Source organism: Kogia breviceps, chromosome 4 (genome assembly GCF_026419965.1).
Source record: "Kogia breviceps isolate mKogBre1 chromosome 4, mKogBre1 haplotype 1, whole genome shotgun sequence".
NCBI lineage: Eukaryota > Metazoa > Chordata > Mammalia > Artiodactyla > Physeteridae > Kogia > Kogia breviceps.
In genome coordinates, this window is record NC_081313.1 from 101,488,157 (window position 1) to 101,515,330 (window position 27,174).

Consider the following 27,174-nt stretch of genomic DNA (forward strand, 5'->3'; position numbering starts at 1 on the left):
ATCAATCAAAAAAATAAAAGGGAAAGTTTCTCTTCCTTCTGTAGCATGTTAAAAAATTGGCAGCTCAAATGGAAAAACAAATAGTGAAATTAAACAGAAAAGCATTGATTTAACTTCTTGGGTGGTTTATCAAACGCCACACCGAACTTTTCATTCTGTCTTGTCATTTATTAATTACCCTCTTTTAATCAAACCAGTTAAGGATCACTTTATAAACTTTTGGGTTACTTCTGTATAAATAGTTCCAGCAACTCAGAGGTACTCTGTCTTTTTACAAAGAGCTTTCTCTAATTGTCAGCCAAGTTGTAGTTCTTTTCCCCTTGTAAAAAACTCAGAATGTATCTGAAAAATAAATGTGAGGTTTACATAATATTTTCCTAGCGTGATTTTACCACTGCATTTGGGTTCCTTGTTTTCTTTTTCTTAACAGTTGTAATGGCTTTAATTATTGGAAAAGTTAACTCTAAAATGTAACACCAAAAAGAATGCGGGTGCATTCCAAATAAGTAAGTTTTTAAAGAGATCTTATTTTGGTACTTCAAATGAGCATTAGAAGAAACATAGTAAAAATTGTATATGTTAATTTCAAAGTAATAGATTAAGCTTATTTTTTTTTTTTTTTTTTCTTGCGGTACGCGGGCCTCTCACTGTTGTGGCCTCTCCCATTGCGGAGCACAGGCTCCGGACGCACAGGCTCCGGACGCACAGGCTCCGGACGCACAGGCTCAGCAGCCATGGCTCACGGGCCCAGCCGCTCCGCGGCATGTGGGATCTTCCCGGACCGGGGCATGAACCCGTGTCCCCTGCATCAGCAGGCGGATTCTCAACCACTGCGCCACCAGGGAAGCCCAATTAAGCTTACTTTAATGAAGAGGGTTGGTACAGTCTGTTAACAAAATATGAATTGGTATAAGGAAATAGATTTAGATGTTCGATCCCCTCCATCTATTTAGAAAGCTTTTTAATTTGTATGTATTTTAAATTATTGTAGCACACAGAAAGCTAATTTACGGGCATATTTTAATTTATTTTTGGAAGGACCTGAACTTGTTCATGTGTTTGTCATAAAATGGAGTCATTAAATGAAATTAAGACAGAATAACTGTAAACAGACATATAAAAATTATTAACCTCACATCTCCACCAATCATTTTCAATTAAGATTTCTGCCAAACAGTCTATGTGGTTTAGCTTGCAGGAATTAGTTCTTTGAGTACATTTCAATAGATTGGTTCATCTCCAGTTACTGCTCAGCATGCAGAGATGTGTAATAGAACATTAGAGAAGATATCAGTGTTTTAAGAAACTGATCACATTGCAGTGCAGGAATGTTTAACCTGCAATGGTTCACACATTCAGCCTCTGCAGGATATGAGGACACCCAGATCGTACCAAATAAATGCATAAAAAGAGGCAAAATATTCTTTAAGAAAATCTCATGGATCCCTGTTCTCCTTAAGTAATTAGAAACTTTTGCTGAAAATCAATCTCCATGGCTGTCTTGATTTAAAAGATCATGGTCATCCCAGAATTAGCAGTTATTGGATGGTTTACACAGGCTGGAAACTACAGTGAGGTAAAATGTATGAAAGTGTTTTGAGAACAATAAAGTTCTACACAAATGCACCGTGATGTCGAATAAACTTGGATGAAACTATAAGCATTGAAACATTTTACTCATCCTAATGGAGGGAGGGTTAGAAGTCAGCAGTTTAGATTAAAGTGTTCATGGAACATCTTTAAGGCAATGTAGGACTGTGAAACTCACCACACTGAAAAAGTTAAGGCCATTCCACCAAACAAAACACAACAAACCAGAAAGCCATCCCTGGCTCCAAGAGTGAATACAGGAGTTTCTCCACTGGTGTGGCTCTACTCTGTGTTCATGTCTGAAGGCTGTATTTCAGCTTCGTATTAAAGACCTATGGATTTAATAAAACTTGAGGGTGTGTCCTTGAAGGGTCGCTATAGATAAATGTTGGTAATGCAACATTACCCCCAAATCACCCTCATCTTCCTAGCCCAGAGACCCAGGAACTATATCTAAGCCACTAAACTATTGCTAAAGCTGATTAATCACCCCTGACTGCTTTGAAATAAGACAAATGATTTAAGAATTAAAGTTTCTGTAGCCCATTATCAAACTCATTAAGTCATCTCAAACTGCTGGATTTTGGATGAATTTCTGAATTCCTTAGAATCTATTCATGTACCATCACCCCCCAGCACACACACACACACATACACACACACACACATATTTATCCATGTTACATAAATATTAAAATAACCAGACCAATCTATTTGGACAGCAGAGTACAACATAATTATTTAAGAATTTCATTAATTTGTTTTGTTAACTGTCATATTGCCCTGGGATATTTTTTTCAATTTTTTATTACTTTTTCACTCTAAGTGAAGGAAAGTATTAAAATTATATTTGCAGATGGCCTAAGATCTTACAATAAAAATGAAACTTTCTTCTTAGGCCAAGTCTTGCTGTTCTGCTGACATTCATGGGTTTTCAGAGGTCTCTGTGACTTGAGAGCGACCAGGTTTCTTATGAGAACTTTTGGGGAAGAGTTAAATTATAAGGCTATATTTTAAGCCTCATCATACTATGAAGTCAGACCTTTATCTCCTTTTGGAAATCGTTCCATTTAAGTTTTAGGGCTGTGATCATATGCCTGCAACTCTGAATGTATTCTGTGGCATGTTGCATGGTGTAATGTGAACTATGTAGGCCTAAGACGAACCACACCACTTCTATTTTACTTCTTCTCTAATTGTTTTAATGTGTTTATAGCGTTCGTGTTGGCCAAGAATGGCAGTGAGATATATGACGTTATTCGCCCAATACAGTAGACTGTTTCACAAAGTAAATACCCAAGAGGCCAAAATGTTTCCAATCGTTATTATTTTCTGCTCTTTTGTAGAAAGAATGAACATGTAAAAAGAAAAAAATAACCTAATTGCAAATTATTTAATTAGCCAGTAAATCTAAGAGACTGCAAGTACATTTTAGGCCACAATTTTTCTTTTTAATATGAATCCTTTTGTGGGGGTGGGGCAGGGAGATGCTGGGTATGGATTATTTGGTTTTTTTATTTTTCAGTTGATTGTAGTGCTATTAAAAGGTTTAATGTTACTGATGGCATTTAAGCTAAATTTAGTCTAAAGAATATATGTTGCAGAGTATTTCTTTTCAGTTTCCTTTTCATTTTCCAGCTGTCATTCGCTTTCCATATTACTTTTTGGTTCTCTCTCTGCCTCTCCTACTGCTCTCCTCACATCCTCAGAGTTCTGTCAGCACAGTGTGCATGGGAACCTAAAAGTCCACACTGCCGGCAGGCTTCTGGGGCTCCAGTTCCCAGCTACATCACCTCCTACCTAATCCTATAATCTTGTGCAAGTTCCTTCTCTTCATGCCTCAGTTTCCTATCTGTGAAATTGACTAAAGAATGGTTGTGAGGATTAAGTGAGATAACATATGGTGCATCCATGGCACCACCCCTGAGACAAGGTAAGCACTAGGTAGATGTTTGCTGTCATTTCCCAATATGCTCATTTCCAAGCCACTTGCAAATTTGTGTGCAAGGTAGGATGAGGATGAAGGAGCACTAAATTGAGAGTCAAGAAACCCGAGGTCTGGATCTGGTTCTGCTCTGGCTTTCTGTGTGCGATGACGGTGCAGATCATTCTAGGAATCCTGGGATCATCATATTTTAGAATTTAGAAGAGACTTAAGGTTACCTTGACATTACTCATGGCCGAGCAAACCAGGAGATCCACAGAGCCTGTAATTACTCCCTGCGTGCCACATATAACTAGGGCAGAGCTGGCCTTGGAAGCCAATGCAGTGTTCTTATTTCTTAAGTCAGTGTTTGCCAAAGTGTATATGTTGTTGTAGTTAAAATAATCTTAGGTAGTATACAGAAAAATGTTTTCAATACTACCGTATTAGTGGTATTAAAGTAGTATTAAACTTACTACAGGATTAGTAGTATTAAGGTAGTAGCATTAGTAGTATACAGCAAACCCACAATTTTATAAATAGTGTTGATTACATCAAGACTAAGTTATGTGAACAAATTGAATTAAAGTCATTTTTAAAAGGACATCAAGTAGGTAATGGTATAGATAGTGTAACGATAAAGCAAAAATCATTCATGCCAACGCTGAGGTATGGGAAATCCTGCTATTCCAGGTTCACCCCGTCCCTTCAGATACTGACAGAGGCCAGAACGATGTGACAGCCCGCACGGTTTTCTATGATTTAAGATCTTTTTTTTATTCATGATTATATGCCCAAAGAGACTTCTTTGGCCCGAGGAGTTTTTCCTGTTCTAGTAACTTAAAAAAAGGATAAATGGATATTGGTTAACCGTATGACATCCTGTTCTACAATCCTAAGTGCAAAGGGAAGCAGTAGTTGTTGGCACTGGCACCGAGCTGAGGGAAGTGTGAGATGCACTGTAGAGGGAAAAGGCAGATATGAAAACCCACATGTCAGGAATGGTTCTGATAGTGGGTTATCTTATCACACACAGATGCACATTTACCCATTCACGTTCCACAAAGATTGTGAAGCGCCCATATCATCCCTTCTCTGTAGCTGTATGTGCACACACAGGTAAACCCTCTTTCAAACAGTAGCTATATTTTTGAAATGTTATAAATACTTTGAATTTGTTTTATTTGGGTTGTCCCTTAGGGTTCTGCAGAAGTTGAATATTCTAAGGAAAACTAGTAAAGCTTTTTGTCAAACAAAATCACCCCTTTATCTCGTATAAATTTGGATATTTATATATCACATTTTTTTAAAGCAAAGCAGGGCTTCCCTGGTGGCGCAGCGGTTGAGAATCCGCCTGCCGATGCAGGAGACACGGGTTCGTGCCCTGGTCCGGGAAGATCCCACATGCCGCGGAGCAACTAAGCCCGTGAGCCATGGCCACTAGGCCTGCGCGTCCGGAGCCTGTGCTCCGCAATGGGAGAGGCCACAACAGTGAGAGGCCCGCATACCGCAAAAAAAAAAAAAAAAAAAAAAAAGCAAAGCAGACATAATTAGAATTTCAAGATTTGAGCATATTAGGTAACAAATACTTGGTTTTGTTTCAGTTATTTGTGCTGTTTGTTGATTGGTTTTGAAGAGATGGAGGGAAGCCCTTGGTGGAAATGTCAGCCGGGTTCATGGAGAGGAGTGACAGGGCTCTCACCCACCCTTGTTGTTTGGTGTTTTTTTTAACTTTTTATTTGGTATTGGAGTACAGTTGATTAACAATGTTGTGATAGTTCAGGTGATGTTATACATATATATGTATCTATTATTTTTCAAATTCTTTTCCTATTTAAGTTGTTATAATATTGAGCAGAGTTTCCTGTGCTATACAGTAGGTCCTTGTTGGTTATCTATTTTAAATATAGCAGTGTGTCTACGTCAATCCCAAACTCCCTAACTATCCCTCTCCCCCTGGTAAGCATAAGTTCGTTCTCTAAGTCTGTGAGTCTGTTTGTGTTTTATAAATAAGTTCATTTGTATAATTTTTTTTAAAGATTCTGCATATAAGCCGTATCATATGATATTTCTGTCTCTGTCTGACTTACTTTACTCGGTATGACAATCTCTAGCTCCATCCGTGTTGCTTCACCCACCCTTGTTAAGCACCATTTCTCTATCTCTCTCTCTCCAGGAAAGTGCACTAGGTCATTTTTAAAATGAATGAAATTCTAATATTAAATTGGCTGTTCTTTGACAAATAAGAAAAAGGAGAAGTTGCTTATTATCCCTCCAACTAGGGAGCTAGCCTGGCTCAAATCAACTTTAAAGTATAACTTGGAATCTTGGTAGATTCTGAAAGCCAGTTCTTTTTTAGGTGGTTTGTGAACTAATCTCATGTGGATGATTCAGAAGCACAGCTGGTCATTTACAGATAATATTTAGTGAAAGTTATGTCTTGCTGTTGTGTTAAAATTAGCACCTATTTTTTGGGGTAATTTCTTTTGTGTGTAGTTTGGGAGAGTGTGCTTGAGAGAGAAGAGGATACAGGACAGTGTGGGCCACAGGGTCTTTGCCATTCTTGAAGGGATCTTTGGAGAGTCATTTCCTTACTGGTATACGCTGAGCCCATCCTTGAGGTCCCAGTATTCCCTTGGTGTGTGCAGGCTGTGCTGGACCCTGGTGCCTTATTTCTATAAAGTCACTGCACCTACTGTTTTGATTCCATTGACTGATCCAACCAATGCTTAAAATGTGGGAATTTGGGGACTTTGGGTTTTATTACAGAGGCAGAGTTGAATTGAAAGAGGGCAGAACCTCTTGCTCATTGAGTTGAACTAAACAAGAGAGAGAGGAGTACGAAGGCTGAGTGATGGGGGAGGATGACCAGGAACAGAGAAGGATGGGTGGCAAAAAGGATGCTGCAGGAATGGCCTCTATTTGATGCAAATGTTTTTGTAATTTGTTTGTTAAAAGATGTTGACACAATTGCATAATTTATTTCAAACTGTAGTAAGCCTGGCATTTGATTTTTTTTAAAAAAAGAGCTGTGCATTTGATAGTCACAGTTTGTATCAGACCATTTAAAAAATACTCTAAGCACAACTGCAAGGTCATAGATTTCCTAAGTGACATAAGTTCAGATCATAATTATATCATAATTACCATGCTTATGAAAAAGATGGGTTAAGTTCTAAGATATAAGAACATCTTTAATCTGAAATTATCCGTGCTTGGCCAAATCAGCTTGCCTGTATTTTCTTTCACAAAACATTTGGTCTCAATTGTAGATTTCTTTCTTTAAAAAAAAAAAGGTCAGAAAAAGTTCAAAATGACATGATGAAATATGTATTTGTTTGGAAAAATGATCTGGTTATTGCCATGGCAGCTATATTAAATTTTTAGGGTTGTGTGATATAGTTCTTATATTAATACCATCTTTGAAATTTATTTATATGATGTAACAGCTCCAATGGTCACATTACATCCTTGAAAGCAAAAATGTACAAACTAGTCAAGATTTATGCAGCTTCTTAGCAGGACAAAATTATTCAACTTAAAGGAAAAATGTATATTTGTTGGATTTTAATTATGCCATTTAGAATTTGACATGTATTTAATTTATGACAAAAGAAATGTAAAGACGGTTATAGGAAAAAAAGTCAATTAAATAGGGCTTCCCTGGTGGCACAGTGGTTGAGAGTCCGCCTGCCGATGCAGGGGACACGGGTGTGTGCCGCGGTCCGGGAAGATCCCACATGCCGCGGAGTGGCTGGGCCTGTGAGCCATGGCCGCTGAGCCTGCGCGTCCAGAGCCTGTAAGTCAATTAAATAATGACTTGGTAAGACTATATAATTTAACATATCTTGGTAAGACTATATTGTTTTGCTTTCTAATGAAAGCAGAGGTCTGAGAAATGGGTGTTATGAATGATAGAATCTTTGTATTCAGTCTTCCCTCTGGTGCGTGAAATTGTTATACATATTTACTCTTGCTGCTGGTTTGTAAATGGTTTACTGATCAAGAGAAGGTAAGTTGTTAATTCTTAAATAAATGATAGGTATTATTGTTTTTCACTTTTTTTACTGACCTATTATTTCATCAGTCATGTCCTCCCATTTAAATTGAACCTCAGGTTCTAAGGTAAACAATTTTTTAAATGAAGTCAGTTATTTTTTAGGGTTAATTATGGTAGTTGTTGCAAGGGTGATTATAGAAACTAAATATTTCTATTGAGATAGATAAAAATACAATTTTTTAAAAAATTAATTTTATTGGAGTATAGTTGTTTTACCATGTTGTGTTAGTTTCTACCATACAATAAAGTGAATCAGCTATACGTACAAACATATCCCCTCTTTTTTGGATTTCCTTCCCATTTAGTTCACCACAGAAAAATATAAATTCTGTGAAGCTTCTTGTGATTATATTTCCTTGGTTTTATAACCCAGTTTTGAATAATTATATCCCAAGCTCAGAATTGTTCTGTAAAATAAATATATCAAATTCTGATTCTTTTGAGGACATAGAAGTAGTATTATTTTCCCCCTCTAAACTATTATTTTAACCTAAGAAGAAATACGATGTGTTACAATAAGATGAGATAAAACTGAAATGACGTGGAAATTTATTTTCAAGTTGGAATGTGCCTCAGTTAATATTTTAAACATTGAGTACCATGGCATTTATGTTTTTAATTAAAAATAATTGAATAGAGTTTTTTTTCAGAATTTGTTATTATTTGGCTCTCTTAATGTTTAAGATAATGGGGCCACTGAACTACAGAAAAATTTTAAATTTTTCTAGTAATTCTTTTTTGTAGCTGTGTGTCCGCCACTATTCTCAGCCTTTGTTATGTGCCTTATTTTTCTCAATCCTAGCAGAGCCTATTATTCTCTTTTTACAGATGAAAAAATGAACTTGGAAATATTAAGCAATTTGCTCAGTTACCCACAACTCAAAGTCACACAGCTGAGATTTGATTCCTACTCTGCCCAATTCCATTGAACACACAACACCCAAAGGATGAAAATTCTGTCATTTTCTTCTGTACTTAGTTTTTCAGAAATATTGAAGTAAAGGGAAATATGTTTTGGAAAGGAAAACTCAAACCTACCAGTAAAAAGCATTGATAATTGATGCTATTTATTGAGCACTTACTATGTGTCAGGCACTTATATGGATAATCTCATTTCATCTTGACAAAACCCTTATGAAGTTGCACTAATATCTTCCTCATCTTACAAATGAGATAAGTGTTTTTCCCAAGATGACACAGCTCCTAATTGCTGAATCCGAGATTCAGACTCAGGCTGTCTGATTCTATTCCATGACTGTGTCTACTTTTCACTGAAATCTGAATGTATCCATTACGTATTTGCATAATTGAATTCACTTTCAATTACATGGGATTTACAAATATATAACTGTTGAAGAGTTTATTTTTGACTTAGGTATATTCTACAGCTTGGAAGGTATGAATTATAATTAAATTGGCACGGATCTAATGAAAAACTATGTGACTTAAGGTTGTTATTCTACCCCCCCTTACTGGACATCAAAATATTTTTATATATACTCGAAATGGTTGTTATAGCTTTTATCCTTCCGAGTTCCAGCAACCAAGTACTTATATTTAAGACATATTTACATAGTCATCAATTCATGGGATCATGGAAGTTGAGCTGGAGGATCCCGAAAGTCATCTAATTTAACATCCATGCTTCACATTGGAGGACTTGAAAAGTCAGGTTAAGTGACTTATCTACATCACAAAGTTAGTACTGGCCAAGTCAGAATTAGAACCCAGGATTCCTATTTTGTAGCTCATCTACCAATGAATTAATTAGGAAATATAAAGGCATAAGGCCGAAGAAGGTAAATAATGCCTTAATTTAGAAAAAGTTTACAGTTTACAAAGCAAGCGGTTCTGTTGGGTGGGCTGATTTAGTGTGACTATATACTTTCTTTTTAGTAGGAAAAAATGCTGGCATCAAAGGGTTTGATCAAAGCTGAAAGGGAATGCTTTGGAGTATTAAAACCATTGACTCACTAAATCCAGAATGCTTAATGTCCACCAAGCTGAAACACTGAGCCAGCCATCCAGTGTAATCTGGCCCACTCGCATGATCTCTAAGCTAAAAATATGTCTTATGAAATAAACCAACCAAAGGTTTACTATTCCAGTTTACTTTTCTAATGGTCATGAAAATGTGGTCAGAGTTTTAGGCAAAACCAGTACAACAAAACACAATTGTAATCAAATACAAAATGATCCAGTAAAGGGATCACGGAAAGCTCAGGGTCCCTAGCTTCAGAGAAGAGGAAATGAGAATGAGATCAGATAATTCAGAGGCCCAAAGAGGCTTATCAGTCCTTAAAGAGAACCTCAGCAAAAGTACATAAATCACTTCAAGGATTCTAGCTTATCCACAGATGGTCTCATTTACATTTCTTCATTCAGTACTTTCTCCTATCTGAATGTGTAGAATCTGGCAGTAGTTTTCTGTGTGTGTGTGTGTGTGTGTGTGTGTGTGTAAACAAACCCCCTTTGAGAATCCACTAACTCTACAGAACTTCTTCCCAGAAGATTACCCATATGCACATATGTCATTTTCTTGAGATTCAAGGTATTTGTCGCCTTACCTGAAACCTCACTATGGACCCCGGTGTGAGAGATCTCTTTCCATTCTTTCCTTTCAGCCCACAGATGCTTCCTGTGGAAAGAAAGGAATCCTAAGTCTTGTCTAAAAGTTAGGAAGCATGCATGTTCTAACAGTGTGATAACTAGGTGTTGGTTTTCTTTGGGTGTTGACATTAGTCACACCTCCGCTAGCCAGAGATTTGCAAACCTTGTGCCTCAGACATTCAGGTTTACTACTTTTCTTGGTTGGATTTCTGGGGAATCATGCCTTGAGGACTTGACTGTGGATCCAGGAATACAGGACTGCCTCTCTGTGGGAAAATACCATGTCGGCTACACACTGGCCAGCCCTCTGGCCTGACTGTGTAAAAGGAGCTTTATTAACAAGCCCTAAGCAGGGCTGGGTAGAGACCTGGGCAACTTCCATTTTTTGAGGTCCTTGATATATGGAAAAATGAAAAAATGCTGAAACAGGGTTACAAAAACAGTGGTATACTTTAAATGTTTATCTTTAACAACTTAATGCTTTTAATACCAGAAACATATAATTGCGCTATTCATAAGTCAATTACAGGATTTATAAAAATGTTAATTTATGGTTTACTTCAGGCAGTGTGGTCTGGTCAAAGGACCCAAGTTCAGAGTTTGCAAAGGCTGCCTTCTTTTAATCCTGTCAGTCTATCTCCTGATTGTATGTATAACCTCATTTGGAAATGACTTCAAAGGTCTAAATTTGAGGCTCTTTATGTAAGTGAGGCTGAGTGGCACTGCCGGCACACCCTGGAGAGGATCTGCAGAAAACGCTTCTGCAGGGGGAGCTGGTGTTGCCCAGGGTCCCTGACCTTCTCCTCCAGTCCCCCCACACTTCCAAAGATACCTGTGCCCCTGACCTGGAGCTGTAGCAGCACAGTCAGCGGCCCCACCCTGCACCTCTACTGAGGACCAAAATGGACCCTCTATCTGTGCAATAGAAGGGTCCCAGGGATGGTCATTTGTCCTCCCCAGGATGACTTCAGCCCTTATTATGGTACTTCAAATTCCTTTCAAAAGGCAGACCCCCTTTCAAGCCTCACTTGAAGATAAAGATCTAAATGCAAATATTCTTTCCAGGAGCAGCATGTTGACCTACACTCAAAACTGGGTGTAAGTCTCAGTTACTGGGAGCCTGATGAGGGCAAGCACTGAGCCCAGAAGAGAGGGCTGGAAGGATGATGGAAGGTAGAAAATGAGCCACCTAAAGAGAAGACTAGGGATAGTAGCAGTGACTCACAGCAGGGGGCAGATTTGGCGGGGTACGGGGCATGAGAGGGGACAACTGCAGAGAGGCAGGTATGTGCCAGGCTCTGGCCTTGCCGTTGACTGAAGTCTTCATCCAGCTGCTTTGCAGTGACCTCTGCTCTGCAGAGACAACTGAACAGTTTTAAAGGAACTTAAATGTTCTTACCAAAAAAAAAAAAAAGATAAGTCTCTGAAGTGATGGATGTGTTAAGTAACTAGAAGGGGAGGAAATCCTTTTACAGAGTATATCAAATTACCACCGTATACACTTTAAATGTCTTACAATTTTATTTGTCAGTTATACTTCAGTAAAACTGAAATTTAAAAAAGAAACAAAGAACTAGGGGAAAAATAATAAAAGTACTGTTAATTTTAATTAGTAAGGAAAAGTACACTTTTTCGGCAATGTTGCATTCCTTAAAATTTTCCCAGTTGGATATTCAATTCTGCCTTAGATGTGTTGGCCTGCCCAGAGGGCAGAGAGACATGGTCCAGCCTTTAGTGCTTGGGTACCTAGAAGGCACCTTATCCTATCATCACCTGTATCTTTCTGACTCTCCATTTATTCATCTATCTACCCACCCATCCACCCTCCCATCCACCCACCCACCCATCCACCCTCGCATCAACCCATCCACCCTCCCATCCACCATCTGATCCACCCCCCATCCAACTACCCTCCCATCCACCCATCCACTCACCCATCCACCCATCCACCCACCCATCCATCCATCCACCCACCCATCCACCCATCCACCCATCCATCCACCCACCCACCCATCCATACATCCACCCTCCCATCCACCCAAAAATCCACCCTCCCATCCACCCACCCGCCCACCCATCCTCCCATCCACCCACCCTCCCATCCACCCATCCACACCCCATCCACCCACCCACCCTCCCATCTACCCCCACCCACCCATCCACCCTCCAATCCACCCCCACCCACCCATCCACCCATCCACCCTCCCATCCACCCTCCCATCCACCTATCCACCCTCTGATCCACTTCCCATCCACCCATCCTCCCATCCAACCACCCATCGACCCATCCACCCTCCCATCCACCACCCCAGCCACCCCCCCACCCATCCACCCTCCCATCCATCCAGCCATCCGTCCATCCACCCATCCACTCATCCACTCATCCACCCATCCACCCGCTAAACCAACTAACCAACAGACATTTATTGAACACCAAGCACTACAGTATGCTGAGTTCTCTGTTAACCGTTAGGGAAACCATAGCAAGCAAGACATTTTATCTTTGCCCTCATTGAGGTTATAGTCTGGCAGATTTTAATTAAATGTTTGTTTAATGCCGCCTTCACAGTCTACAATTTGTTTAAATAGCTAGCTTTAACTCTTTAAGTCCCAATGTCCTTTTTACAGAATTGTAATGGATTACCCTTCCTAAACCTAGGAACCCCATTCTAGACAAATGTTCAAAGATTGGATGGAAAAATGTACAGATGGTCATGCCAGAATAAATGTCTTCTGATTTGTTTAAGTGTGTATCTCTTCTATTGAACTGTAAATTGCTTTAGGGTAGGGACTGGGTCTTAAGTTTTTAATGCCCTGCACTAAGCACGGTGGCTGGCACATAGTAGCTGCTTTCTAAATGTTTGTTGAAAGAATGCTAACTGGGAAGTCAGAAGTCTCCATTCAAGGCTCACCATTACTGCCGTGACCTTCTGTCCTTGCTGCCTCATCTCCTGAATCTTGATGGGGAAGAGATCTATGGCAAACCAATGTGTTCATTCAGCCCTCTGCACAACTGTGCAAAACTTCCTTCAAGAAGAATCGTTCTGAGAAGCCAAATTTCATCCCTCTCCCATGCTTCTTGCTCCAGGACAAACTTGAAATTTCTCTCGGTTTTGCCCATAAGCAGTTATCTTGGGAGGACAGCAAGCTCAGGGAGCTCTCCCTTGAGACCACCTGGTTTAGGCCTGCTTTAGCCTTCACACTCTCACTTTCTTGAGCACCCTGAATCTAGGATTTATTTTGTTTCTTCCATTCTCCTGTGATCCAGGGCATGATGGTGTAAATTGGGAATTGAGGGCCGGCTTGGTACTGTCCCAACTTGACATAAGGAATGTCTCCTAAATTATTTAAGATCTGAAAATATGTTTTCTACACTCGACAGATGGTCACTTTCCCCTTACTAAAGTGTGTCTGACAATCACACTTTATTGGTGTGGTTAGGAAAAGAATGTTGTAGACTTGAGAAAACATAATAATTTAGAGAATGACACATTGCAGTGAAGAAATAAAGCTGTAGACTACTTTGAAAAGAAGTAAAACCGTAGGAAACCATGATTTCATTGGAACAAACGTTCTGTCTTCAGAAAGTTCTCACTAAAAAAAGGAGGGTGACCTCTAGGGCATGGTGTGTGTGTGTCTACACATACATGGAAGTAGCCTCGCTCTGATTTTTTAGGGACATTCTCTTTGCAAACATTCCCCACTTAGTACCTTGTAAGTTTTTTAATATTATCAATAGCATAGCAGTTTGCACCTAGGCTTTGATCCAAGCTGCTTCTTGGAAATCATAGGTACCATGCTGAAGTATAAAATCACTTATCATTTTCATCGAGGTCTAAAGGTCTGTACAGTATCATACTCCGTGGAATTTATAAACCAGTAATTTCCACTACAGTAAGGGTTAAATAGTACCCCCATGAGATACAGTGCATGAACCATATGGAGAATTCAAGTGCTTACCACAATGCACTCACTTTACTGTGTTCTTTTGTGGCTTTCAAGTGTAGAACTATCATAGATAATGTGCAAATCCCAGCAGTTCACACTGGTGATATTTCTAGGATTATTTTAACAAAATAATGGTCCCCTTTCCTATTTGGTAGAAAACTAAGGCTTTGTTTTTCCAACTGTAGGAGTATGTTCATTCAAATTTCCCTGTGGTTTAATTTTCCAAAATTGATGCTTTCTCACAAGGAGCACGTTGTTTATTTTTTTCAAAACCCACCTTTCACTGATTTGAGAAAGGATGGAGAGTAGCTGTGCATGTTCACTAGTCAGAGTCTGAGATCAGTCATAAGGCAGGATTCTTTGATGCTCAGTGCTGAGATCTGGTTCCATGGATCCCTTTCCACCTCGGCAAAAGTGAAAATGAGAGAGAAGATCAAGAAGGGCCAGAATGGGAGGGTAGCTGGAAGCTGTGGTGTTTTTGCTCGTTCATCTCAGTAGATAGAGAAAAACGTGGTAATACTGTGAGCTGCCCTTTGTTTATAATACATACAGTTCGTGGCAGCAGTCTTTATAAGCCCCAGTGGCATTTAACAAATATGAGAAGATACAGGCTTTCTTGATTACTTAGATCTGAATGTTTATTCAAGCTTTCATGAGAGTTTTTCTTCATTTACACAGAGCTCTCTCCACTGAACAAATGTCCATTTTTAAGTATGGACCCAGTACATATGAAACAGGTTTTCACAGTATTCAAATTCATTTCATTTGGTCAGGACTTCTTGCTGGTTACTTTAATTAAAACTGAATTATTTTTAAAAAGAGTAAAAGCAGTCTTTAAATGGGTGGCTTACGTCAAAGATTTTACAGTTTGTGAAAAACATTAGTGCTGATACAAAAAAAAAAGAAAAAAAGGAAAGAAATGAAAAATTGCTGCATGAAAATATTTCCAAGGCTGTTCTTAGCAATATAGGATTAGCGATATTTTCCTTTTCAATGTAGATGTTGTATGGATACTGGAGACAGTTGTGCACTGGGGTATTACTTCTGTGAGAGAGGAGAGGGGAAAAGATAGGTTTGCAGCTGAGCCTGCGGATGGCACCAAGCCAGTGCCCTGAAAAATGGCAAACGTGTCACAGCTAACAGCTGGATGCAGAAATGTTTCTCTTTAATTTAGATGGATAAAACTTTTTTCACAGCAGGGCACTCTCAAAAGAGGACAACATCAAAGAGGGTGGGTCTCCCCAGTCAGACATCAGCAGGCTCCAGGATGAAGCAAAATGAATGAACTGTCAGGACTTTTCCAGTATATATGCTTCTGCCATGTGAAAAGTTAAAGGTTCAGTGGCCTGTTTGGATCACAGACAAAGTCCTGATAATGTAAGCCTGATCCCCAAAGTGTTCGCTCTGATCAACAGACAGAGGATGTCTGAAGAAGAATCTGGATTGATGGATGGCAGGCTTTGTATGGATGACCACCGCCATTCTCGGAGATAAAGGGATTCACCAAATGCTCAGAGGCTCTTTGGAGCTCCTGATCTCCATGCTGAAATCCTCAGTCACCCACTCTCCTCTGCCAGCCTGCAGCCTAACAGCTGCTACCCCACAGTGTGACCAAAACACCCATCTCATCTCTTCCCACGCCTGGCTCTCTGAGGCAGGCTTCACGGATACCACCACCAGTGTTTTACGGTTTATTGACACTTTTCAACTGTTTTTCTGATTACCATATTTCAGTCTTGACTTATGTGTTAGTATTATCTGCAAAGTCAACATAAACCTCTAATGATTTTCTAATATTTCTGGAACTTGATGAATGTGAATTGACAAAGTACAGTATATAGCTTTATATCAGCATTACTGAAAATACAGCAACGGTGTACATAACCATTACTCATTTCTTGACCTTTGAAGCCTCAACTCAAAACCTTGGCTTTCCAGATATTCCAAAATACTCCAAACCAAAATGAGAGGGAAGAGTTTTCTTATGAAAAATAACAACAAAATAAGTTAATTCTAATGGAGGGAGAAATTTTTGAAATGAAAAAACATGTATAGTATTATATATTTGAGAAAAATGTGGAAAAACTGAACACAAATAAATCTGGCCACACTAACGAGTATTTGCTTTAATGAAGAAACTTTCACTTTAGAATGTGCATCTTCATCCACAGACTTATGCTTTGGCCATTTTTTTGGTGGTCCTGGTCATTATGGCACATTGCCAGTGGAAGGAGAGTGGGTTTTACAGAGTGGGGGAGTGGTGGCTTTGTCCATTGCATGGCTGCTTTGTGTAAATTTGACTAACAGGTTAAGTAATTCTCACTAAATTGACATTTGCTCTGAAAATAGGAATTTGATAATGACATTATTAATCATTATGGACATATTCATGGCCCTCATTCCTTCCTTTGAAGAGTTTCAGGTGCTTTTAATGAAAAAGCTCGGCTAGTTCTCCCTGTTAAGACAAATGGGATGTGATGAAAACAAGTCACATGGTGGCCCATGATTCAGGAGGGTTTCATCCTTGTCACACTCACGGACCCACTATATGACTGTGGGCAAGTCATTTCACCTTTCTCAGCCCAAAGTTTCTGATCTGTAAAATGGAATAAATGTTCCAGCCTACCTTCTAGGTCAGTTGTAAGGATCAATTAAGCTTGGGAAAGTATTTTATAAACTAAAATCCCACTCAGATGTGTATGACCTGGTTATTAGCTGCTGTTCTTTTTTTGGGTTAACGTGGAGGCAGATGCTTCAGTCTTTTTTTTTTTTTTTTTTTGGTGGAGCCACACAGCTTGCAGGATCTTAGTTCCCTGACCAGGGATCAGACCCGTACCCTCGGCAGTGAAAACACAGAGTCCTAACCACTGGACCACCAGGGAATTGCTGCTTAACTCATTTCTAAAGTATTGTTTTGTGGTCTCTCTTCTCAAGGTTTGACTTAGCTTGAGTTGAAAGTTTACAAGTAAAGCTTTTAGGAGACCACAGTGGTGTGCTTCTTGCTGTCTTCCTCTCTAGATCGGGAAGCAGTGCCCGGAAGCCATGGCTGACAGTGCTTTCTGTCGATCTGATGCTCAAGGCTGCCATCCACAAATGTCCCCTGCTCCTCAGCCAGGTACATTTGACTGCACAGACAGCTCACCTACCTTGACCATGTTCAGTGCTCATGTAGACTTGAGGCACTGTGAGTTGGAGCCTCCTCTGGCCAGAAATGTCAGTGTCTTCAGAGGTCAAGCAGTCCTACACGGTAGGGGATGTTCAGTAAGAGGGCTGAAGCCACAATTAATTAAAATTCTTCTAACAACCATTGTTACAGAGATACTCCAGGAATGCTCTTAAAGGTGTGGTGGGTGCCTGTGTCTTTTGGATTACATGTTTGTAACACTGTGTTACTTTAAGAAATGGAAAATGTAGAACTGAAGAAATGCTTCCTTACTGTTTTCTAGATAGTATTCACATTCATCCAGCATTTTTTATATTTTGTTTTATTTTTGAATAGACTCATTGGGGAGGGCAAAAACATAAACTAGAACAACTGGTTTATTCCTACACCCCCTTTATGTTATTCCCAATATTTCCTTCTCTCTCTTTGAACAAAAGTTGATTTCCTGGTATGTACAAAGCTTTGTGTAACGTACTGATGGTTAAAATCTTAAAATATTTAAAATGCATTCCTGCCCTCAATGAGCTTGTAACGTTCCAGTCTTGTAATCTTAGCAGTAATGAGTTTGCAAATGCCACATGTATTATCTTGTGGTCAGTGTCCACGAGCAGGTTAGTAGATGAAGTCCAGGCTGACATTTCCCATCTAATTATAGTGATGGCCTAAGGATAGCTAATGCTTTCTGGACTCTTACCATGTGCCCAGCGCTTATTTAAGTCCTTTACGTATACTAGCTCATTTGATTTTCATATCAGCCCTTTGACTGGGACTGTCATTAACACCCTTTTTTTCAAAGAAGGTCTCAGCTTCTCCAAGAGGTTAAGTAACTGCCCAAAGTCACTTGGCCATCCGAGGTGAAGCTATGATTGTAACTCACACACATTGGAGCTGACACCCACACGCGTGCTCTTAACCTCTGCCCTCTACCCTCTCCAGTTCCTCCTGACTGGGGTGGCTCCTATTGCACGTTTTCATTGGTAATACTTTAGAAATTCTCCTCTAACAACCATACTATTAAAATTAAATCTTTTATTGAGCAACAAAGGTATTGTGTTTTTTAACTTTTCAGTCCAAACAGTCAAGAATTATTCTTTTGTGTAAATAGTTGTATAACAAAATATTGCATCTCTATCTTCTGATACAAAGGAATCTCACAGTAAAACATTTTTATCCATCTTGCCAAACAGTATAGTTTTCAATTCAGTTTTTCAAATTACTAATACACTTGATTATTGAAGCCCTTGTTTTCTGAATTTTACAGCAAGATGGGGTCGTCTAAAGGTAATGTGTAGAGAATAGGTGGAGGAGATCTGAGAAACCTTCTTTTATCTGTTCTTCCCTGGATCTTCCATGTGCTGTGAAGGGACTTAAAACAGTGCTGGGTTCTCAGGTCTAAACTGGAAAACTCCCCAAGACCTCTTCTTGACCCTTTTCTGTGGTAATTGTTTATTACATTTTAATCATCATATGAAAACCACCTTTGCATTTCATAGAATTGAAAGAAGTTAGGTTCAAAAAGGATGTAATATTTTCTTTTAAAAGCCCTGGTTGTTAGTGCTTAGAATGAAGTTTTAATTGCATTTAGTGGCTATTTCTTCTCAAGCTTTGAATAAAATCTGAGATCTTTAAGAAGCTATAGAATTATTGTGAGAATTCAATTCAGTTCAGTTCAGCATGTTTTGAGTTCCGCCAACGTGTTAGGCCTTGTGTTAGATGTTTGGACATAAAATATGCACCCTCACCTCAGATTTTGGGGGAAAACTGAAGGAGACTGGTGTTTCAGCACATGACCAAATGCTGCTGCTTGGGCCTAGGCACGGGGACATGCCATGGTGTGGAATCGTAGGAGAGGGAGCCTGAGATGTCTCCCTACTCTCTGAAAATTGGCTAATACTTTCAAATAAAGCCTTTGGACATTTTCTATTTCCTTTTTTCCATGCTAAAATTCAGAGACCCCAGTTCTGAGAGGAGCAGATTAATGTGTAAGTTATAATTCAAGTTCATTTTGTTTAAGGTCCGTGGCTCTCTTTAGAGTATCTGTAGGATTAAATGAGGTGTGAGGAGGCCTCATTCTGCCATTGACTAGAGTCTCAGTTTGTCTAACTCATTAACTTTTGGAGACCCCTTTTCCTTGTGTATATATAAATAGTTGTCCCTTGGTATCTGTAGGGGATCAGTTCCAGGACCCACCACGGATACCCTATTCTGTGGATGCTCAAGTCCCCTATATCAGGGGTCCCCATCCGCTGAGCCATGGACCGGTACTGGTCTGTGGCCTGTTAAGAACCGGGCCACACAGCACAGCAGGAGGTGAGTGGTGGGTGAGCGAGCGAAGCTTCGTCTGTATTTACAGCCTCTCCCCATCGCTCGCATTACCGCCTGAGTTCCGCCTCCTGTCAGATCAGTGTTGGCATTAGATTCTCACAGGAGCGTGAAACCTACTGTGAACTGCGCATACGAGGGATCTAGGTTGCATGCTCCTTATGAGAATCTAATGCCTGATGATCTGAGGTAGAGCTGAGACTGGGCGCTGGGGAGCAGCTGCAAATACAGACTATCATTAGCAGAGAGGTTTGACTGCACAGAGACCGTAATAAATCAATTGCTTGCAGACTCATATCAAAACTCTATCAGTGAGTGGCAAGTGAAAACAAGCTCAGGGCTCCCACTGATTCTGCATGTGAGTGAGTAGTTATGGTGAGTTGTATAATTATTTCATTATATATTACAGTGTAATAATAACAGAAATAAAGTGCACAATAAATGTAATGGGCTTGAATCATCCCGAAACCATTCCCACCCCTTACCCCGGTCCGTGGAAAAATTGTCTTCTAGGAAACTAGTCCCAGTGCCAAAAAGGTTGGGGACCGCTGCCCTGTATAAGCCAGCATGGTGCATTCGGCACTCTGCCCTTGTGTCTGTGCACCCTCCGCAATTGGCTGAATACGCGGATGCGGAACTTGCGCGAGAACCAAGGGCTGACTGCAAACTGATAGGTTAGAACAGGCCATCTCTGAGATTTCTTCCAAATCTCATTTCCCTGGCCTCTAAACTTAGCCAAGGTACTCAGCTGTCTAGCAGAGTTGGTGACTGAAGCCTATCTAGAGGAGGAAGCGCTCTGCCTGTGATTTTTCAAACAGGGTCCTCGCTTCACTGTGGGCCCTTGGTGATGTCCCAGTGACTGCAGCAGACAGCAAAGGTGAGGTTCGCTGAGCTGGTGGGGTGCTTCCTGGTGGACTTGCGTTTTATCTGTTCTTATAGTAGACCACAGCAACTTTTATCTGTTTTTATAGTGTAATTACATTTATGACTTCTTTGAATTAAAATGGACCCCTTGCTTAAAAAGATTATTGAAAGCCTCTTCTGGTAAAAATAAAAGAAATGAACTCTCTTCTCTGCACTCCCACTCCCTGGAAAACTACAGCACAGATGCTTGGATCTTGGTCAGATGATGGCTTCTGGGCAGCACCCAAGTGATCAATATTTGCAGTGTTTCCAGGCTATCAGTTCAAACAGGTTTTCTTGAAAGTGCCCCCAGCGGTAGCAGACTGATTTTCATGGGGTAGCAATAATTCCTTTACTGATGGAATTACCAACTTAAATGCTTTATGAGGCCAAGCAGCTAAGTAAATAAGTGAAGTAAGGAACACTTAAGGATAGGGAGTAGTAGGGAGTATCGGGAAGGAGAAAAGCCCATGGCTAATCTAAAGAAGCCATTTTGAAGGGGCCTCAGCTTCTGTGGATTAGTGCCAGAGATTGGGGACCCATCTTCTGATTTTTTTTTTCCTCAAGAAAAATTAGAAATTAGATAAAATTTCCAAAATTTTAAAACACTGGAGAAAAAACAGAATTGGTCAATTACGTGAATTCAGCCGGAGGGCCACCAGTTTGCAAATCTTGCTTTAGAGAAACAGATTGCTCAGAGCCAACAATATACACAAATCCTTATCATTCAGAAGATGGTTTTCTTCCTATTATGTTAAAATGGGCCCAAGTCAGTCACTGGCTTACATTGTTTCCATGATTATTATTATTATTAATGTTAGTTGGCAGCATTCATAAATGACAAAGCTGTGGACAAGCCACTTATGACCAGTGTTTTTAGGACACAACACTGGTGCAGTTTTTACTCATGTTGTTCTCATTTAAAATAGATTCTTGTTCTAGGAAAATAAGATCGAAGGAGAGAATGCAGTTTCCTGATCTTCAGGATTGCATGAAATGCCTTTCACATGGTGGTTTTCAGTTAATTTATGCGTGGTTTATAATGAGCAACAATTTGTGTGATCATTATCTCAACCACATGTGTGGCATTTCAGTAAATATTATTGGGTTGAAAACTATAAAAATTTCCTTAAAAAGGTAAAAACGAGCTCTCCCCCTTACTTATCTTTCTACTCCCACGGATACAGGATAAAAGAAAAAGTACAGACCAAAACCAGTGGTTTTAAAATAGCAACAAAACAATCAGGAAGGAAATCAGTGGCTGATAATGTGGTGATACATATTACCAAGAGTTTCCCCGGAAGATAACACAGATACAGTTTTTAACCTTGGGTAAGATAGTAGGCTTCTCTATTTTAACAACACATGCAAAAATTGAAGTACAGAGAAATAAATGGCTAGGCTTTCTTTTCGTTTATTTTTCTCTCTTTTATTTTAAAAAAAATCAGAAAAGTCCAAACTATAATATATAAATGCCATATACAAGCCACCAAAAAAGTGAGTGTTAACACTTTGCCATATTTGCTTCAGAATCTTTTTTTTTTTTAAGAAAAATGAAGCATTTCAGATATATGTGAGTTCCCTTTGTTTTCTTTCCATCCCCTTCTTTCCAAAGCCATGACTCTGATGAAGTTATCATGAATCCTTCCTGTGTGTCCGTTCAGAATTGTACTACATGTATAGATACATATAGATAGGCATATTGCTATATGTATATTACAGTATACACTCTTATAAAACATACTGTTGGGTGTTATTTTGTATATTTTGAAATGTTGACAAATGATATCATATACTTTAATCTGCAACCTGATTTTCTCAATCAACATTATGTTTTTGATGTTTATATCAACTAGATCTTAATGCAAACAGATCTAGTTCATTCACTTTAAGTGTTTTGTATTTTTTTGTTAAATAAATAAACCACAATGAATTTATTCTTCTGATGATGGATATTTCTCTTATTTCTAATTATTTACTGTTATAAGCTGTGCTACAGTGAATGCCCTTGCACTCATCTCCTTAGGCACATGTATCAGAATTTCACTGGAGTAATTTCCTAGAAGTGAAATTGCTGAGTCACAGGAAATATGCATTGTCAACTTCATTTCAATATTGCCAAAATGTTCTCCAATGTGACTGTGCCATTTTATATTCCCTTTCAGCAATGCTAGGACTAGCTTTGTAAAACGAATATACTTTCTACAGCTTTGAGGGGTTTCCATTACAAAATTTAACCCTTTTCCTACCAAGTGTCCTGTGTGTTTCTTTACATGTATTTCCCCTACCTCCAGAGGGTCATTTGTTCAGCTTTCTTAGAAAAAACAGAGCAAATATTAAAACTTTGGTGGTTCATATTCTTTCAGAATGAAGTGCACAGTTTCCAGCAAAACGATTCTTGATTCAAAGGTTTTTTTCAAAGAATTTTTTTCCTAATCTAAATTTAACTCTTACCTTCATTCTCACCATTTGAATGAATACAATTTCTGACCTTTTCGACATTTTCATCAGTCCTGAGGAGATTGTCTAAACACTTTATGCATGATTTTTGATATTTTTCTGCTTATTTTAAATCTTTTGAGGTAATGAAAACAAAATAACTCTTGGTCTTGGCATTAATACATCTCCTTAGATTCCTTAAATTTTTTAGACCTATTAGGTATCTAGCTTAAAATTACGTTTTAGCGTCACACAAATGTAGATGTTAATGCAGCTTCCAAGAACAACTTCCCGACCTTGAAATTGTTGCAGCTGCTCTAGACCAAAATCTGCTGAAACATTTCCCCACTCGTGGTTCCTTCCCTCCTAGAAGGAATAATGTCAGCCCTTCTGGATACAGGGACAGTGTCCTTGTATAGTTCAGATACATGCAGAATTTTATCGCCCTCTTAAAAAAAATTTTTTTTTAAACTAAGCTCTTAAATGGAAGCAAACTTGAGCTAATGATGGCGAGTAATAATAATAATACTCAAATTAGGACCCAGAGCTTTTCTGAGAAGTCGTCTTTAGTTCCTCTTTAGCGTGCACATGTGGGTATCTTGGTTTTCCCAATTTTATTCTACTTCTGTTAGGAGAATGAACAGAAATAGGCATCACTGCCTTCTGGCCCATTGTTTCTCTCCCAAGAAACACAGTTTAAATGTTAACTCCTAACAGGAGAAGCCAGAAAGTGCTCCAGGATGGTCTTGAGCCAACTGCAAAGGCACGTGTTTTTGACCCACCTCCCTAAATAACTTAGGTTGGTGGTGCTGCCCATATTAGTGTGATGGGCCCCCTTGAGGAAATTTCACATGCTGTGAATATACGTTGTTATGACTTGACATTTTATGACATTTATGAAGCTTTTATTTTGGTGGGGGGTTGAAAAGCATATCATCAGATTCGTGTTTTGAAAGATCACTCTGGCTATACTTTAGAGACTAGGTTGGAAGGGCCTGAAGAAGATGCAGGAAGATCAGTTAAGGGACTTTTGTAGTCCTTCAGGCAAGAGAGGAAACTGGTTTGGGCGGGATGATGATGGTGGAGAGGGAGAGATATTTAGGAGGCAGATTCAGCTGGATCTGGTGATAGCTGGGCTCTGGTGGGTTGAGGGAAAGAACAGTGTCAAGGTTGAATGAGCTTCCTCAACTCTGACTGGATGCACACTTGTGCGATCCAACTAGGTACGTGGGATTTTCATCCGTTTCATGTGAAATCGTGTGATATCGGTATCAGGCTGAAGCCAGGGAGGCTCAACCTCTTGCTATGCACTCATTGTGTGATATTTGGGGAAAGCCTGACAAATAGCCGTCTACTTTCCTCAAGGCAGGAGGAGTTTCACCAGGTAGGCAAAAATTGTAGGATTCCTGTAATCACAATATACTTAGTTTAAGGAGACTATTGTTGAAACAGTGTGGGAGGAAACACTTTTTTTTTTAACATCTTTATTGGAGTATAATTGTTTACAATGGTGTGTTAGTTTCTGCTTTATAACAAAGTGAATCAGCTATACATATACATGAATGGATAAAGAAGGAAACACATTTTTATACTCATTTTCAAGACTGACTGGCTAGTGTCTGGTGTTCAAATGAACTAACGCTCAAGGCAACACCCGCGACTACATATAAATGTTAGAGGGCTTCCCTGGTGGTGCAGTGGTTGAGAGTCCGCCTGCCGATGCAGGGGACACGGGTTCGTGCCCCGGTCTGGGAAGATCCCACATGCTGTGGAGCGGCTGGGCCCGTGAGCCATGGCCGCTGAGCCTGTGCGTCCAGACCCTGTGCTCCGCAACGGGAGAGGTCACGACAGTGAGAGGCCTGCATACCGAAAAAAAAAAAAAAAAAAAAAAAAATATATATATATATATATATAAACGTTAGAGAGTTTTACTTGCTGTCGAGGACAGTAGCTACAAGCACAAAGGAGAACTGCGCTTCTCCAAATGTGTCATTATTTTCACTAGCAGCTGTCATGGGTGGTTTGTTCATGGGGGAAGGACAGGGCAGGGGGCTGGATCATCAACATTTTGGGATCCATTATAGATAAACAGTGGCATTCAAAGAACTGATGGCTTTGTTCAGTGTCTCACGGGTTGTCAACAGCAGACTCAGGGTTGAGACTTTGAGCCTTTGAACCAGTTTCCTAAAATGAAAACAAAGACAACAACAGCAGAATAAGTACAGTGTAATAACCTAACCTAAATATTAAATATGTCAGTAGGTTGCTCGAAGAGCAGATGTATCCACTGCATGAAATGTTTCCATTTTCTGCCATCATCCCCAAACCAGGAATTTAAAGTCATTAATCTTAAATATAATATAATCCAGGGATCTCTTCATTCTTCTCAGGCTCCATTGATTATCAGCTGTGATCACTCTGGCCTGCTACCCAGTTATAACTTCTCCAACAATTATATTGGTTAGATTGGTGTCTCTCTTCTGTTTCTGGGGGTTAGTGGAAAGATTGAGGGTGAAGACAAACGAGTTCAAGAAAAGCCAAAAAAAGAAAAAAATCAGCTATTCAAAAATGACTGGTGATGATAAAAAGAACTGTCATCACTAAGCCCTTTGGACTCCAGAATAGAAATACTGAACTAAATTAATATGAATGACCCTACTAATTTTAGGGCCAAAATGTAACCAATGAGGCTCTCTATGAGACTTATCTCTGTGTCTGTTTGGAAAGGAAAAGTGGAAAGACTGATTAGCAAAGGTAAAAAATATTTTCTCAGGATGCTCTGGGGAACAGAATCTTACTGCTCATTTTATTTGAAAAGGTCCAGTTTTGCCATGGTCCTTCTGAGAACTGTACCCCTTGCTTCCTGGCTGCCCCTAGGGCTGAGGATGACCTTTGAGAATTGCTGTACATCTATAACCCTGGATCTCCCACTCCTCTAGATACCACAGCCTTCAAGGTACCCAGGGCTGACCTAGTTTCTGGAAGTGAGAGCCGATAGTCTCTGCTGTCAGCACTGACTCCCCATGTCCTAGACTGGCTAGCTGTTTCGCAGAAGACTTTTTGTCCCACATTTATTGCCTGGTTTGAAGCAGATTTCATTTCCTTGAATGTGATCTTGAAAGAAAATCTGCTTGAGGTGGCCTAAGGCAATAATTATTAGACCAACCTTAGTTAAGACATTAAAAATCCATAGGAAACAGTTATTATTATTTTTTCTTTCCCTTTGTGAGGGTCTCTCTTTTTTCATGACTCCTCTCCTAATAGTTTCAGGTCCTGACAGCTGAAGTCCTACATCTTCTGCGAGGTGAGAGTCCGTTTATTTCATCTGAATCAGAGTCTGCTTTATCAGTGTGATAACAGCTCCATAACGCTCCAACCTCTGCTAGGTGTCACCCAGCTTGTTAAGCAGACGGTCCCTGCCTCCCGAATGCCTTCGAGCAGTTATGTGTTTGAGAGGAGGGCCTCTCGTGGATGTTCCAGCCATGTCAGCGTGGCCTCGCCTCTCAGCTTGCTTTGTTTACCCAGCAGCTCATTACTTAAGAGTAGCCTGTCAAAAGAGGTTAAATATTCTTTGGGAAACATGGTCACTCACATCCTTGAGATACCACAAATATATTTAATAATGGGAAGATTGGCTTGATAAGAAAAACGTGATTAACTTGCATCACCAGAAAATGTTTTTCTTCTGTTATTCCAGTTGAGATTCCACAAGCATTCATAAGCACTAGCAAACCTACAGGCAATAAATTGCTGCAGCCGACACATAAAGACACCAAGGGAAGCAGGGAAAATGATTGCTGATGATTCGTTCTAACTACTTGACCTTCTGACCTCTTCTCTAGATATATGACCAAGATGGGACACTACAGCACTTTATTGATGGTGGGGAACCTAGTAAGTCAAGCTGGATGAGGTATATCCGATGTGCAAGGCACTGCGGAGAACAGAATCTAACAGTAGTTCAGTACAGGTAAAGTATACCTTGATTTACCACTTACAAAGCCGAAGCCCTTTGCCTTGCATATATCAATTCAGGCTTGCTGCTAGTTTTGAAAAAATCCTGCAGTCCTGAAGAACTCTGCAAGGACTGGCAGGAATATTTTTGCTAGGTTTGTGATATCTCCTTAGTTCTTGTAACAGTAATTTCTTGAGAATTCAGGAAGAAAGATGCTAGGAGAAGGCCGTTTTCACTCACTGCATGTGATAAAGTTACTT

At 39.6% G+C, this 27,174-nt stretch overlaps 1 protein-coding gene across 2 annotated transcripts in view; it reads left to right on the plus strand.

Annotated features, from left to right (window-relative positions):
- Window positions 1-27,174, plus strand: part of PRDM6 (PR/SET domain 6) — a 100,820-nt gene that overhangs the window by 42,210 nt on the left and 31,436 nt on the right. For both annotated transcript variants that reach the window (XM_067031485.1, XM_059060158.2), the window contains one exon: window positions 26,802-26,929. In XM_067031485.1, coding sequence (XP_066887586.1) covers window positions 26,802-26,929 — 128 coding nt within the window. The remainder of the gene's footprint in view (window positions 1-26,801; window positions 26,930-27,174) is intronic.